General features: G+C 36.2%; 1 protein-coding gene across 1 annotated transcript in view; it reads left to right on the top strand.

Annotated features, from left to right (window-relative positions):
* The window catches only part of adamts2a (ADAM metallopeptidase with thrombospondin type 1 motif, 2a), a 273,520-nt gene that overhangs the window by 109,022 nt on the left and 149,537 nt on the right, over positions 1-14,961 (top strand). The window contains exon 3 of the mRNA XM_062046062.1: positions 9,663-9,868. Within this exon, the coding sequence (XP_061902046.1) occupies positions 9,663-9,868 (206 nt within the window). The remainder of the gene's footprint in view (positions 1-9,662; positions 9,869-14,961) is intronic.

Raw genomic sequence — 14,961 nt, 5'->3', positions numbered from 1 at the left:
TTACTTTACAGCCACACCATAATAATACTCGTATGTTGAAGCACAGTACAATCCATCAAGCGCAGGTGCGGCTTCATAGCTTACCAAAGTTGTACTAAAACATTTTGATAGATTTTTGAGCGCCGTGTGCCAATGGAACATATAAAATGTTGGTGTTCTTTACTTGAGTCATATCGTACGTTTGACTGCCATCTACTGGTCACATTTATTACACCATGTACCAAATAAAATAACTTTGAGGTCCGTAAGCAAAACCAGAATCGTTCTTTACATTAGGCGTAATGGGTTATAAGGCGCACTGTCGAGTTTTGAGGGGGAAAAAAAGTGCGCCTTATAGTCCGGAAAATAGGGTACCGAGCCCGCTCACTTAACGTACAGCTGTGGCCCTGCGTTGCGCAATCCCCCCCCCCCCCCCCCGCGAAGTTTTGAGGCGAAGCAGTTTTGGCAAAGGCGGACTTACAAGCGAGAACACAGCACGGTCTCTCTGTGTTTTGTCACAACGTTTCCTATGCAATCGGTTAAAAATATCCAGATTGGCCTCTTAAAAGCAGACCTCGCGGTTGTGACTCTGGGCTCGTTAAGGCCGCCTCCCTTGTCTAATTGTCTCTTTGCCGCCACGTTTCTCCGGTTCAAAAGGCCACGGCCCCCTGACACCACTTCTCAACTGTCTATGTGACGTCAAGGCTTGGTTAGCCCAGAATTTTTCAATAATGAATGAGGGAAAAAAATGGAAATTTTCGTTTTTGGTCCGGCCCTCACTGACTTGGGACCATTGCAAAATGATGTGCGTCCCAAAGTCACCCGCCTTGGCGTCACTATAGACCAGCGTTTCTCAAAGTGTGGGGCGCGCCCCACTGGTGGGGAATAGAGACATGACAGGTGGGGCGCGAGGAACGGGAGGAAATTTCACTTAGATTTTTTTTATTTTTTTATTATTATATTCTTTGATTTTTTTTTTTACTATGCTTTCATTTTCTATACACACTGGAAATCACTTTGGGATTCTGTCTGTGAAATCCGCTATATAGGTAAATTACTTATTTTTCCTGTATGCTTTACTTTTCTTGGTAGGACCGAAAGTTTGACAGACAGCAACAGTAACTAATGGGGGCGGGGCTAAGCGGAAGCTTTGTGAATGGCGAGTCACTGTGCGAGGATTTGCTGTTTTGCAAGTACATAAAAAATAGAGCCACTGCTGATGAGCTGTTCAAGATAATGGACAGTTTCCTCAAAGAACACGACCTTAAATGGGAAAACTGTGTGGGCTTTTGCTCTGATGGCGCGCATGGCAAAGTCAAGAAACGGGCTGCAGGCTCTAATAAAGAGGGTTGCGCCAAATGCGCATTGGACACAATGTGTCATTCACCGGGAAACACTCGCGTCAAGGCAGCTCAGCCCCGAATTCAATGAGGTTTTAACAGTGGCAGTGTCAAGCCTGCAACCCCCATTTGAAAAGCTGTGCAGTGCAAAACAGGCTCATTGCAGCCACTAATGCTGGAGTACTGTAAAACTCATGTTCACTTGCCCTGTCCTCCTTTTTTTGGCAAAGATTGCAAAGTGGCACTTTTATTTTCATTTATTATTGAACTTGATGCAAGTTATTAGATTTATTATTGAACTTGATGCAAGTTATAACACTTTTATTTGTTTTATTATTAAACTTGATGCAAGTTATAACACTTGTTTTGATTTATTATTGAACTTGATGCAAGTTATCAATCAATCAATCACTTTTGTTTTATTTATTATTGAACTTGATGCAAGTTATAACACTTTTGTTTTATTTATTATTGAACTTGATGCAAGTTATTTGATTTATTATTGAACTTGATGCAAGTTATAACACTTTTATTTGATTTATTATTGAACTTGATGCAAGTTATAACACTTTTTTTGATTTATTATTGAACTTGATGCAAGTTATAACACTTTTTTTGATTTATTATTGAACTTGATGCAAGTTATAACACTTTTGTTTTATTTATTATTGAATTGATGCAAGTTATTTTATTTGATATTGAACTTGATGCAAGTTATACCACAGCTGCACAGTTATTTTATTTATTATTGAACTTGATTTTATTTTATGTTATTGAGTTTGAATGTATAAAACTTGATGTTACTTGATGTTCGATAAATTTGAAAATGTTAAGCTTGGCATCAGCGTTCTGTTGGGGCTTATGGGGGCAGGTGGGGCTTGAAAACTCCCCCTTGTCCAAAGTGGGGGATGACAAAAAAAGTTTGAGAACCACTGCTATAGACAGCCATTTTAAACTTGACAAACAAGTCAATGGCGTTTTCAAATCGTGTTTTTATCATCTTCGTCTTTTAGCAAAGGTAAAACCGTTTTTATCAACAAACAAGTCGTGCATGCTTTTATTTCAATGCACTTTATGCTGGCATTAGCCAAAAAGCTCTCTCCCGGTTGCAGTTAGTCCAGACCGCGGCAGCACGGCTTTTAACAGGGGCCAGGAGACGCCAGCATATAACCCCAATTCTTGAAGAGTTTGCACTGGCTCCCTGTTCATTTTAGAATTGATTTTAAAACCTTGCTGCTTGTTTTTAAAGCTTTACATGGACTGGCACCTCAGTATATCTCGGACCTCATCCAAATTTACACTACTGAGGTCCGAGAGCCAGCTCCAGCTCGTGGTGCCCAAGACCAGACTTAAAACCAGGGGAGACAGGGTCTTCTCTGTGGTCGGCCCTAAGCTCTGGAACACTCTGCCCCTCCATGTTCCAACTGCTCCCACAGTGGAGTGTTTTGAGTCTCGTCTTAAGACCCACTTTTATTCTTTGGCTTTTAACACTACGTGAGTTGTGTGGTCTTCTGTTGTCCTCTGTTTGATTTCTATTTACTGTTTTAATTGGTTTTACCCTTTAAAATCGTTTTGATTGATTGATTGATTGAAACTTTTATGAGTAGATTGCACAGTGAAGTACATATTCCGTACAATTGACCACTAAATGGTAACACCCAAATAAGTTTTTCAACGTGAATCAATTCATGGTACAGATATATACTATCAGCATAATACAGTCATCACACAAGTTAATCATCAGAGTATATACATTGAATTATTTACCGGGTTAGGTTTGGTTGATATCAGCATACTTCAGTCATCAACAATTGCATCATCAGAGAAATGGGCATTAAAACAGTGTAGGTCTGACTTGGTAGGATATGTACAGCGAGCAGTGAACATAGTGACTTCAGTTAGCATAAGAACAAGTACCGTACTTTTCGGACTATAAGTCGCAGTTTTTTTCATAGTTTGGCCGGGGGTGCGACTTATACTCAGGAGTGACTTATGTGTGAAATTATGAACACATTACCGTAAAATATCAAATAATATTATTTATCTCATTCACGTAAGAGACTAGACGTATAAGATTTCATGGGATTTAGCGATTAGGAGTGACAGATTGTTTGGTAAACGTATAGCATGTTCTATATGTTATAGTTATTTGAATGACTCTTGCCATAATATGTTACGTTAACATACCAGTTGGTTATTTATGCCTCATATAACGTACACTTATTCAGCCTGTTGTTCACTATTCTTTAGACATTTTAAATTGCCTTTCAAATGTCTATTCTTGCTGTTGGCTTTTATCAAATACATTTCCCCCAAAAAATGCGACTTATACTCCAGTGCGACTTATATACACTACCGTTCAAAAGTTTGGGGTCACGTTGAAATGACCTTATTTTTGAAGGAAAAGCACTGTACTTTTCAATGAAGATAACTTTAAACTAGTCTTAACTTGAAAGAAATACACTCTATACATTGCTAATGTGGTAAATGACTATTCCAGCTGCAAATGTCTGCTTTTTGGTGCAATATCTACATAGCTGTATAGAGGCCCATTTCCAGCAACTATCACTCCAGTGTTCTAATGGTACAATGTGTTTGCTCATTGGCTCAGAAGGCTAATTGATGATTAGAAAACCCTTGTGCAATCATGTTCACACATCTGAAAACACTTTAGCTCGTTACAGAAGCTACAAAACGGACCTTCCTTTGAGCAGATTGAGTTTCTGGAGCATCACATTTGTGGGGTCAACTAAACACTCAAAAATGGCCAGAAAAAGAGAACTTTCATCTGAAACTCGACAGTCTATTCTTGTTCTTAGAAATGAAGGCTCGAACACAAAATTGAACGGTAGTGTATGTTTTTTTTCCTTCTTTATTATGCATTTTCGGCAGGTGCGACTTATACTCCGGTGCGCCTTATACTCCGAAAAATACGGTAAATACATTAGAAATACATTTGATTATTTACATTTGGTTATTTACAATCCGGGCAGGTGGGATGTGGAGTTTTTAAATCATATTTATTTTTATATTGGTTTTATATTGATTTTATATTTATTTATTTTTTGTTTTATTCAGTCATTGGTGGAGCTAAGGATAATATTTGAATATTGTTTTTAATATCGTTGTGCAGCACTTTGGAAACATTTCTTGTTGTTTAAATGTGCTCTATAAATAAAGTGCATTGGATCGGTTCGGTGTGGGTTTTTTTTTTTTTTCTTCTCTGTCACTCACCGGGGGGTGTGGGCAGATATCGGATCATATTCAGACTTCCAGATTCAATCTGCTTACGACTCTGGAGCCAATATTAGCCGCACGCTTGTTGTTGTACTCATGAGCCCCGTTGCCTTGGATACGTTGCGTAAGAGGGAGACGGGAAAGCGCCGTGCCCCTTGCTGATTGGTAGACAAGATGGCAGGTTTCGCTTTTTCTTCCCTTTTTCGCCCCCCCCCGATAACCCCCCCACACTGCAAGATCGGTCTCATCACAATTAACGCCCCGCATTATTCTTTAAACGTGTGTTTATTATGGTTACAAATCAGAGCCCCTGTTGCAGTAATGATGTATAGCTCAATTTGAGCGGGTCTGGTGTGTGTCATCCTTGGCGTTGGGTCAGGGTTATTTATTTTTTTGTTTGTGGGCTGCACAGACAACACATTTAAGACCGCAGGGACCCTCCCTCTGCAGCTTCCGTGTCTGCAAGGCCGTAGAGGGAGGGCAGCTTGAGAGTGAAAGCAGGCCTTGGGTTAGAAGACAGCACCGTTTATCGCCTCTCCCTTCATTGCTCCTTAACACCTTCCAAAGGTGCAAACAATATAATGGCTGGTATCGCCGTCAGGACAACTTACTGTTCTGTGACTTCGACACACCGGCGCTACTGTAGGCTGGGAGCGCAAGTCGACTTCACCAGCGATTTGACATTAGTTCCAGGTCGCAGCGAGCCAAGAAAAGAGCAGGGTGGGGCGGGGCGGCCCCCCGCGTGACGGGAGCTGTCTTCACCCATCTGCTGCATTTATTCAGACAGGAGGGGAAATATTTGGTTGATTAGGAGAAGATTTGTGAGCTGGAGCTGCCACCTGAAAGGCCTACTGAAATTAATTGTTTTTATTTAAACGGGGATAGCAGATCCATTCTATGTGTCATACTTGATCATTTCGCGATATTGCCATATTTTTGATGAAAGGATTTAGTAGAGAACATCGACGATAAAGTTCGCAACTTTTGGTCGCTGATAAAAAAAAAAGCCTTGCCCGTACTGGAAGTAGCGTGACGTCACAGGTTGAAGGGCTCCTCACATTTCCCCATTGTTTACACCAGCAGCGAGAGCGATTCGGACCGAGAAAGCGACGATTACCCCATTCATTTGAGCCAGGATGAAAGATTCGTGGATGAGGAACGTGAGAGTGAAGGACTAGAGTGCAGTGTAGGACGCATCTTTTTTCGCTCTGACCGTAATTTAGGTACAAGCTGGCTCATTGGATTCCACACTCTCTCCTTTTTCTATTGTGGATCACGGATTTGTATTTCAAACCACCTGGGATACTATATCCTCTTGAAAATGAGAGTCGAGAACGCGAAATGGACATTCACAGTGACTTTTATCTCCACAACAATACATCGGCGAAGCACTTTAGCTACGGAGCTAACGTGATAGCATCGTGCTTAACTGCATATAGAAACAAAATAAATAAACCCCTGACTGGAAGGATAGACAGAAGATCAACAATACTATTAAACCATGGACATGTAAATACACGGTTGATGCTTTCCAGCCTGGCGAAGCTTAGCAATGCTGTTGCTAACGACGCAACGGGACCTCACAGAGCTATGCTAAAAACATTAGCTATCCACCTACGTCAGCCAGCCCTCATCTGCTCATCAACACCCGTGCTCACCTGCGTTCCAGCGATCGACGAAGGACTTCACCCGATCATCCGTGCGGTCGGCGGCTAGCGTCGGATAGCGCGTCTGCTATCCAAGTCAAAGTCCTCCTGGTTGTGTTGCTGCAGCCAGCCGCTAATACACCGATCCCACCTACAGCTTTCTTCTTTGCAGTCTTCATTGTTCATTAAACAAATTGCAAAAGATTCACCAACACAGATGTCCAGAATACTGTGGAATTATGAAATGAAAACAGAGCTTTTTGTATTGGATTCAATGGTGTCCGCATACTTCCGTTTCAACGATTGACGTCACGTGCATACGTCATCATCCAAAGACGTTTTCAACCGGAAGTTTAGCGGGAAATTTAAAATGTCACTTTATAAGTTAACCCGGCCGTATTGGCATGTGTTGCAATGTTAAGATTTCATCATTGATATATAAACTATCAGACTGCGTGGTCGCTAGTAGTGGCTTTCAGTAGGCCTTTAAACGGTGTCAACGGGTTTTTGATTGATTGATTGATTGAAACTTTTATTAGTAGATTGCACAGTACAGTACATATTCCGTACAATTGACCACTAAATGGTAACACCCCAAGAAGTTTTTCAACTTGTTTCACGTTAATCAATTCATGGTACAAATGTATACTATCAGCATAAAACAGTCATCACACAAGTTAATCATCAGAGTATATACATTGAATTATTTACATTATTTACAATCCGGGGGGTGGGATGTGGAGGGGGGGGGGGGGGGGGGTAGGTTCGGTTGATATCAGCACTTCACTCATCAACAATTGCATCATCAGAGAAATGGACATTGAAACAGTGTAGGTCTGACTTGGTAGGATATGTACAGCGAGCAGTGAAAGCATAAGAACAAGTACATACATTTGATTATTTACAATCCGGGGAGGGTGTTAGTCAAGGGTTGAAGTTACCTGGAGGTGTTCTTTTAGTGCGGTTTTGAAGGAGGATAGAGATGCCCTTTCTTTTACACCTGTTGGGAGTGCATTCCACATTGATGCGGCATAGAAAGAGAATGAGTTAAGACCTTTGTTAGATGGGAATCTGGGTTTGACGTGGTTAGTGGAGCTCCCCCTGGTGTTGTGGTTATGGCGGTCATTTACGTTAAGGAAGTAGTTTGACATGTACTTCGGTATCAGGGAGGTGTAGTGGATTTTTTATAGACTAGGCTCAGTGCAAGTTGTTTTACTCTGTCCTCCACTTGGGAGAAGTGGGTAGGAGTGAGGTGTGATCTGGGGTGGAGGTCTAAAAGGTGTGGGAGAAAGCAAACACGAGGCACACAAACGTTTTGCCACGCTGTGATAGGCAGACATGACGAGTCATTCAAGGACTATTAACACTCGGAATATACAAATGTTATGATTCTTTTTTCGCAAACAGTGCATGATACGGACTGCCAAGATCACTGCGTAAACACTATGTCTCTGACATAAACATCGTTTATCATTGAACTTCCTCCTTCCCAATATTTATAAGATTCTGTGTACACATTCATTTAGAGTGTGTACACGAACACATCACTCTAGTCTGCATTCCAACTGTTTTCCTGCGGATAGTTTTTACAATTTCCGTGCTTTGCATCCGCATTTGTATTAAAGGGGTCTTATTATTACACTTAACATTTCCTTGTGCTCTATATCAGTGGTCCCCAACCACCGGGACACGGCCCGGTACCGGTCCGCGGACCGATTGGTACCGGGCCGCACAAGAAATTTAAAAAAAAATAAATAAATAAAAAAATAAAAAATTATTTTTTATTTTTTTTAAATTAAATCAACATAAAAAACACAATATATACATTATATATCAATATAGATCAATGAGATCTGCAGGTATACAGTCCGTAAGCACACATGATTGTATTTCTTTAAGGTTTATTGGCGCTCTGTACTTCTCCCTACGTCCGTGTACACAGCGGCGTTTTAAAAAGTCATGAATTGTACTTTTTGAAACCGATACCGATAATTTCCGATATCACATTTTAAAGCGTTTATCGGCATTTATCTCTAAAAAATCTTTTGAAACGTGGACTCGTCAGACCACAGAACACTTCTCCACTTTGCATCCGTCCATCTTAGATGAGCTCGGGCCCAGCGAAGACGGGGGCGTTTCCGGGTGTTGTTGATAAATGGCTTTCGCTTTGCATAGTAGAGTTTTAACCTGCACTTACAGATGTAGCGACGAACTGTAGTTACTGACAGTGGGTTTCTGAACCGCCGGCCTGTTCTAAAAATAGCTCAAATAGCAGCACTTACCAGTGAGCTGCCTCTATTTTTTAAATTGTATTTAATTACTAACAAGCTGGTCTCGCTTTGCTCGACATTTTTAATTCTAAGAGAGACAAAACTCAAATAGAATTTGAAAATCCAACAAAATATTTTAAAGACTTGGTCTTCACTTGTTTAAATAAATTCATTAATTTTTTTACTTTGCTTCTTATAACTTTCAGAAAGACAATTTTAGAGAAAAAATACAACCTTAAAAATGATTTTAGGATTTTTAAACACATATACCTTTTTACCTTTTAATTTCCTTCCTCTTCTTTCCTGACAATTTAAATCAATGTTCAAGTAAAAAAAAAATTTTATTGTAAAGAATAATAAATACATTTTAATTTAATTCTTCATTTTAGCTTCTGTTTTTTCGCGAAGAATATTTTTGAAATATTTCTTCAAACTTATTATGATTAAAATTCAAAAAAATTATTCTGGCAAATCTAGAAAATCTGTAGAATCAAATTTAAATCTTATTTCAAAGTCTTTTGAATTTCTTTTAAAATTTTTGTTCTGGAAAATCTAGAAGAAATAATTATTTGTCTTTGTTAGAAATATAGCTTGGTCCAATTTGTTATATATTCTAACAAAGTGCAGATTGGATTTTAACCTATTTAAAACATGTCATCCAAATTCTAAAATTAATCTTAATCAGGAAAAATTACTAATGATGTTCCATAAATTATTTTTTTAATTTTTTCAAAAAGATTCGAATTAGCTAGTTTTTCTCTTCTTTTTTTCAGTTGAATTTTGAATTTTAAAGAGTCGAAATTGAAGATAAACTATGTTTCAAAATTTAATTGTTATTTTTTTCGTGTTTTCTCCTCTTTTAAACTGTTCGATTAAGTGTCAATATCATTAATTATCAATAATAACATAGAGTTAAAGGTAAATTGAGCAAATTGGCTATTTCTGGCAATTTATTTAAGTGTGTATCAAACTGGTAGCCCTTCGCATTAATCACTACCCAAGAAGTAGCTCTTGCTTTCAAAAAGGTTGCTGACCCCTGTGTTAAATGGACAATTTAGCTGGAAATCACACAGAAGTCGTTAAGAGATCAGTTAGGAAGAGAGAGATATTAGTTAACAGTTAGCTACCATCTCACTGTTCTATTGTTTTCAAGAAAATGTTCTTTTAAACGTTTACCTTTCTGTGTCCAGGTGCAGATCTTGGTGGTCTAATGGATCTGGAGTCCCTCTATCGAGGCGTGGAGCAGAGCATCAACCACACGCGAGCGGGTCGCGCTCGCAGGCAGAGCATGGACCGGGCCTACAACATCGAGGTTCTGCTCGGCGTCGATGACTCGGTGGTCCAGTTCCACAAGAAGGAGCACGTCCAGAAGTACCTGCTGACGCTCATGAACATCGTAAGTGCTGCTGACTCAAAAACATGCAGCGCTATATTCTGTGCTGCACGTACCGTGTCCTGGCGCGCACTCCTCACAGCCCGTACGCCGCCATTCCCGCTTCATCTTCTCATTGAATGGGAAATAATTATGTTGGTGTCGAACAGGTAATAATTCAAAGAGAAGTCAAAGAATGATGCACACACACACACACATTCTTGTATTGCTACCTCCTTGAGACCTCCGAAAAAGGCCTACCTCTTTAGGACCAGCCTTTCTATAAAGATAAATAAATGTTGTAAATAAAGATTTTTATTTACAACATTAATAATATATACATACTATGCAAATATAAAAAAAGATTGTTTTGAAAAATGAGTTGGAATATCACAAGAAAAAGGTCACAATTTTTTCAAGAAAAACGGCAGTAATATAATAAAAGTCATCATTTTACTCAATGCAAGTCAAAATTTTACAAGAAAAACTGAACATTTGTGCAATATTATGATAAAAGTTGGAATTGTACTCAATAACAGTCGCAATTTTACAAGAAAAACTGAACATTTGTGCAATATTATGATAAACGTTGGAATTGTACTCAATAACAGTCGCAATTTTACAAGAAAAACTGAACATTTGTGCAATATTATGATAAACGTTGGAATTGTACTCAACAACAGTCGCAATTTTACAAGAAAAACTGAACATTTGTGCAATATTATGATACAAGTTGGAATTGTACTCAACAACAGTCGCAATTTTACAAGAAAAACTGAACATTTGTGCAATATTATGATACAAGTTGTAATTGTACTCAATAACAGTCGCAATTTTACAAGAAAAACTGAACATTTGTGCAATATTATGATAAAAGTTGGAATTGTACTCAATAACAGTCGCAATTTTACAAGAAAAACTGAACATTTGTGCAATATCAGGATACAAGTTGGAATTGTACTCAATAACAGTCGCAATTTTACAAGAAAAACTGAACATTTGTGCAATATTATGATACAAGTTGGAATTGTACTCAATAACAGTCGCAATTTTACAAGAAAAACTGAACATTTGTGCAATATTATGATAAACGTTGGAATTGTACTCAATAACAGTCGCAATTTTACAAGAAAAACTGAACATTTGTGCAATATTATGATACAAGTTGGAATTGTACTCAATAACAGTCGCAATTTTACAAGAAAAACTGAACATTTGTGCAATATTATGATACAAGTTGGAATTGTACTCAATAACAGTCGCAATTTTACAAGAAAAACTGAACATTTGTGCAATATTATGATACAAGTCGGAATTGTACTCAAAAACAGTCGCAATTTTACAAGAAAAACTGAACATTTGTGCAATATTATGATACAAGTTGGAATTGTACTCAATAACAGTCGCAATTTTACAAGAAAAACTGAACATTTGTGCATTATGATAAAAGTTGGAATTGTACTCAATAACAGTCGCAATTTTACAAGAAAAACTGAACATTTGTGCAATATTATGATAAAAGTTGGAATTGTACTCAATAACAGTCGCAATTTTACAACAAAAACTGAACATTTGTGCAATATTATGATAAAAGTTGGAATTGTACTCAATAACAGTCGCAATTTTACAAGAAAAACTGAACATTTGTGCAATATTATGATAAAAGTTGGAATTGTACTCAACAACAGTCGCAATTTTACAAGAAAAACTGAACATTTGTGCAATATTATGATAAAAGTTGGAATTGTACTCAACAACAGTCGCAATTTTACAAGAAAAACTGAACATTTGTGCAATATTATGATAAAAGTTGGAATTGTACTCAACAACAGTCGCAATTTTACAAGAAAAACTGAACATTTGTGCAATATTATGATAAAAGTTGGAATTGTACTCAACAACAGTCGCAATTTTACAAGAAAAACTGAACATTTGTGCAATATTATGATAAAAGTTGGAATTGTACTCAATAACAGTCGCAATTTTACAAGAAAAACTGAACATTTGTGCAATATTATGATAAAAGTTGGAATTGTACTCAACAACAGTCGCAATTTTACAAGAAAAACTGAACATTTGTGCAATATTATGATAAAAGTTGGAATTGTACTCAACAACAGTCGCAATTTTACAAGAAAAACTGAACATTTGTGCAATATTATGATAAAAGTTGGAATTGTACTCAACAACAGTCGCAATTTTACAAGAAAAACTGAACATTTGTGCAATATTATGATAAACGTTGGAATTGTACTCAATAACAGTCGCAATTTTACAAGAAAAACTGAACATTTGTGCAATATTATGATAAAAGTTGGAATTGCACTCAATAACAGTCGCAATTTCACAAGAAAAACTGAACATTTGTGCAATATTATGATACAAGTTGGAATTGTACTCAATAACAGTCGCAATTTTACAAGAAAAACTGAACATTTGTGCAATATTATGATACAAGTTGGAATTGTACTCAACAACAGTCGCAATTTTACAAGAAAAACTGAACATTTGTGCAATATTATGATAAAAGTTGGAATTGTACTCAATAACAGTCGCAATTTTACAAGAAAAACTGAACATTTGTGCAATATTATGATACAAGTTGGAATTGTACTCAATAACAGTCACAATTTTACAAGAAAAACTGAACATTTGTGCAATATTATGATAAAAGTTGGAATTGTACTCAATAACAGTCGCAATTTTACAAGAAAAACTGAACATTTGTGCAATATTATGATACAAGTTGGAATTGTACTCAATAACAGTCGCAATTTTACAAGAAAAACTGAACATTTGTGCAATATTATGATAAAAGTCGGAATTGTACTCAATGACAGTCGCAATTTTACAAGAAAAACTGAACATTTGTGCAATATTATGATACAAGTTGGAATTGTACTCAACAACAGTCGCAATTTTACAAGAAAAACTGAACATTTGTGCAATATTATGATAAAAGTTGGAATTGTACTCAATAACAGTTGCAATTTTACAAGAAAAACTGAACATTTGTGCAATATTATGATACAAGTTGGAATTGTACTCAACAACAGTCGCAATTTTACAAGAAAAACTGAACATTTGTGCAATATTATGATAAAAGTTGGAATTGTACTCAATAACAGTCGCAATTTTACAAGAAAAACTGAACATTTGTGCAATATTATGATACAAGTTGGAATTGTACTCAATAACAGTCACAATTTTACAAGAAAAACTGAACATTTGTGCAATATTATGATAAAAGTTGGAATTGTACTCAATAACAGTCGCAATTTTACAAGAAAAACTGAACATTTGTGCAATATTATGATACAAGTTGGAATTGTACTCAATAACAGTCGCAATTTTACAAGAAAAACTGAACATTTGTGCAATATTATGATAAAAGTCGGAATTGTACTCAATGACAGTCGCAATTTTACAAGAAAAACTGAACATTTGTGCAATATTATGATACAAGTTGGAATTGTACTCAACAACAGTCGCAATTTTACAAGAAAAACTGAACATTTGTGCAATATTATGATAAAAGTTGGAATTGTACTCAATAACAGTTGCAATTTTACAAGAAAAACTGAACATTTGTGCAATATTATGATAAAAGTTGGAATTGTACTCAATAACAGTCGCAATTTTACAAGAAAAACTGAACATTTGTGCAATATTATGATAAAAGTTGGAATTGTACTCAATAACAGTCGCAATTTTACAAGAAAAACTGAACATTTGTGCAATATTATGATACAAGTTGGAATTGTACTCAATAACAGTCGCAATTTTACAAGAAAAACTGAACATTTGTGCAATATTATGATAAACGTTGGAATTGTACTCAACAACAGTCGCAATTTTACAAGAAAAACTGAACATTTGTGCAATATTATGATAAAAGTTGGAATTGTACTCAATAACAGTTGCAATTTTACAAGAAAAACTGAACATTTGTGCAATATTATGATACAAGTTGGAATTGTACTCAATAACAGTCGCAATTTTACAAGAAAAACGGAACATTTGTGCAATATTATGATAAAAGTTGGAATTGTACTCAATAACAGTCGCAATTTTACAAGAAAAACTGAACATTTGTGCAATATTATGATACAAGTTGGAATTGTACTCAATAACAGTCGCAATTTTACAAGAAAAACTGAACATTTGTGCAATATTATGATACAAGTTGGAATTGTACTCAATAACAGTCGCAATTTTACAAGAAAAACTGAACATTTGTGCAATATTATGATAAAAGTTGGAATTGTACTCAATAACAGTCGCAATTTTACAAGAAAAACTGAACATTTGTGCAATATTATGATAAAAGTTGGAATTGTGCTCAATAACAGTCGCAATTTTACAACAAAAACTGAACATTTGTGCAATATTATGATAAAAGTTGGAATTGTACTCAATAACAGTCGCAATTTTACAAGAAAAACTGAACATTTGTGCAATATTATGATAAAAGTTGGAATTGTACTCAATAACAGTCGCAATTTTACAAGAAAAACTGAACATTTGTGCAATATTATGATAAAAGTTGGAATTTTACTCAATAACAGTCGCAATTTTACAAGAAAAACTGAACATTTGTGCAATATTATGATAAACGTTGGAATTGTACTCAATAACAGTTGCAATTTTACAAGAAAAACTGAACATTTGTGCAATATTACGATAAAAGTTGGAATTGTACTCAATAACAGTCGCAATTTTACAAGAAAAACTGAACATTTGTGCAATATTATGATAAAAGTTGGAATTGTACTCAATAACAGTCGCAATTTTACAAGAAAAACTGAACATTTGTGCAATATTATGATACAAGTTGGAATTGTACTCAATAACAGTCGCAATTTTACAAGAAAAACTGAACATTTGTGCAATATTATGATAAACGTTGGAATTGTACTCAATAACAGTTGCAATTTTACAAGAAAAACTGAACATTTGTGCAATATTACGATAAAAGTTGGAATTGTACTCAATAACAGTCGCAATTTTACAAGAAAAACTGAACATTTGTGCAATATTATGATAAAAGTTGGAATTGTACTCAATAACAGTTGCAATTTTACAAGAAAAAATGAACATTTGTGCAATATTATGAT

Source organism: Entelurus aequoreus, linkage group LG04, assembly GCF_033978785.1.
Source record: "Entelurus aequoreus isolate RoL-2023_Sb linkage group LG04, RoL_Eaeq_v1.1, whole genome shotgun sequence".
Lineage (NCBI taxonomy): Eukaryota > Metazoa > Chordata > Actinopteri > Syngnathiformes > Syngnathidae > Entelurus > Entelurus aequoreus.
The sequence above is the reverse complement of the archived record's forward strand: the minus strand, read 5'-3'. Positions and strand labels throughout refer to the sequence as shown.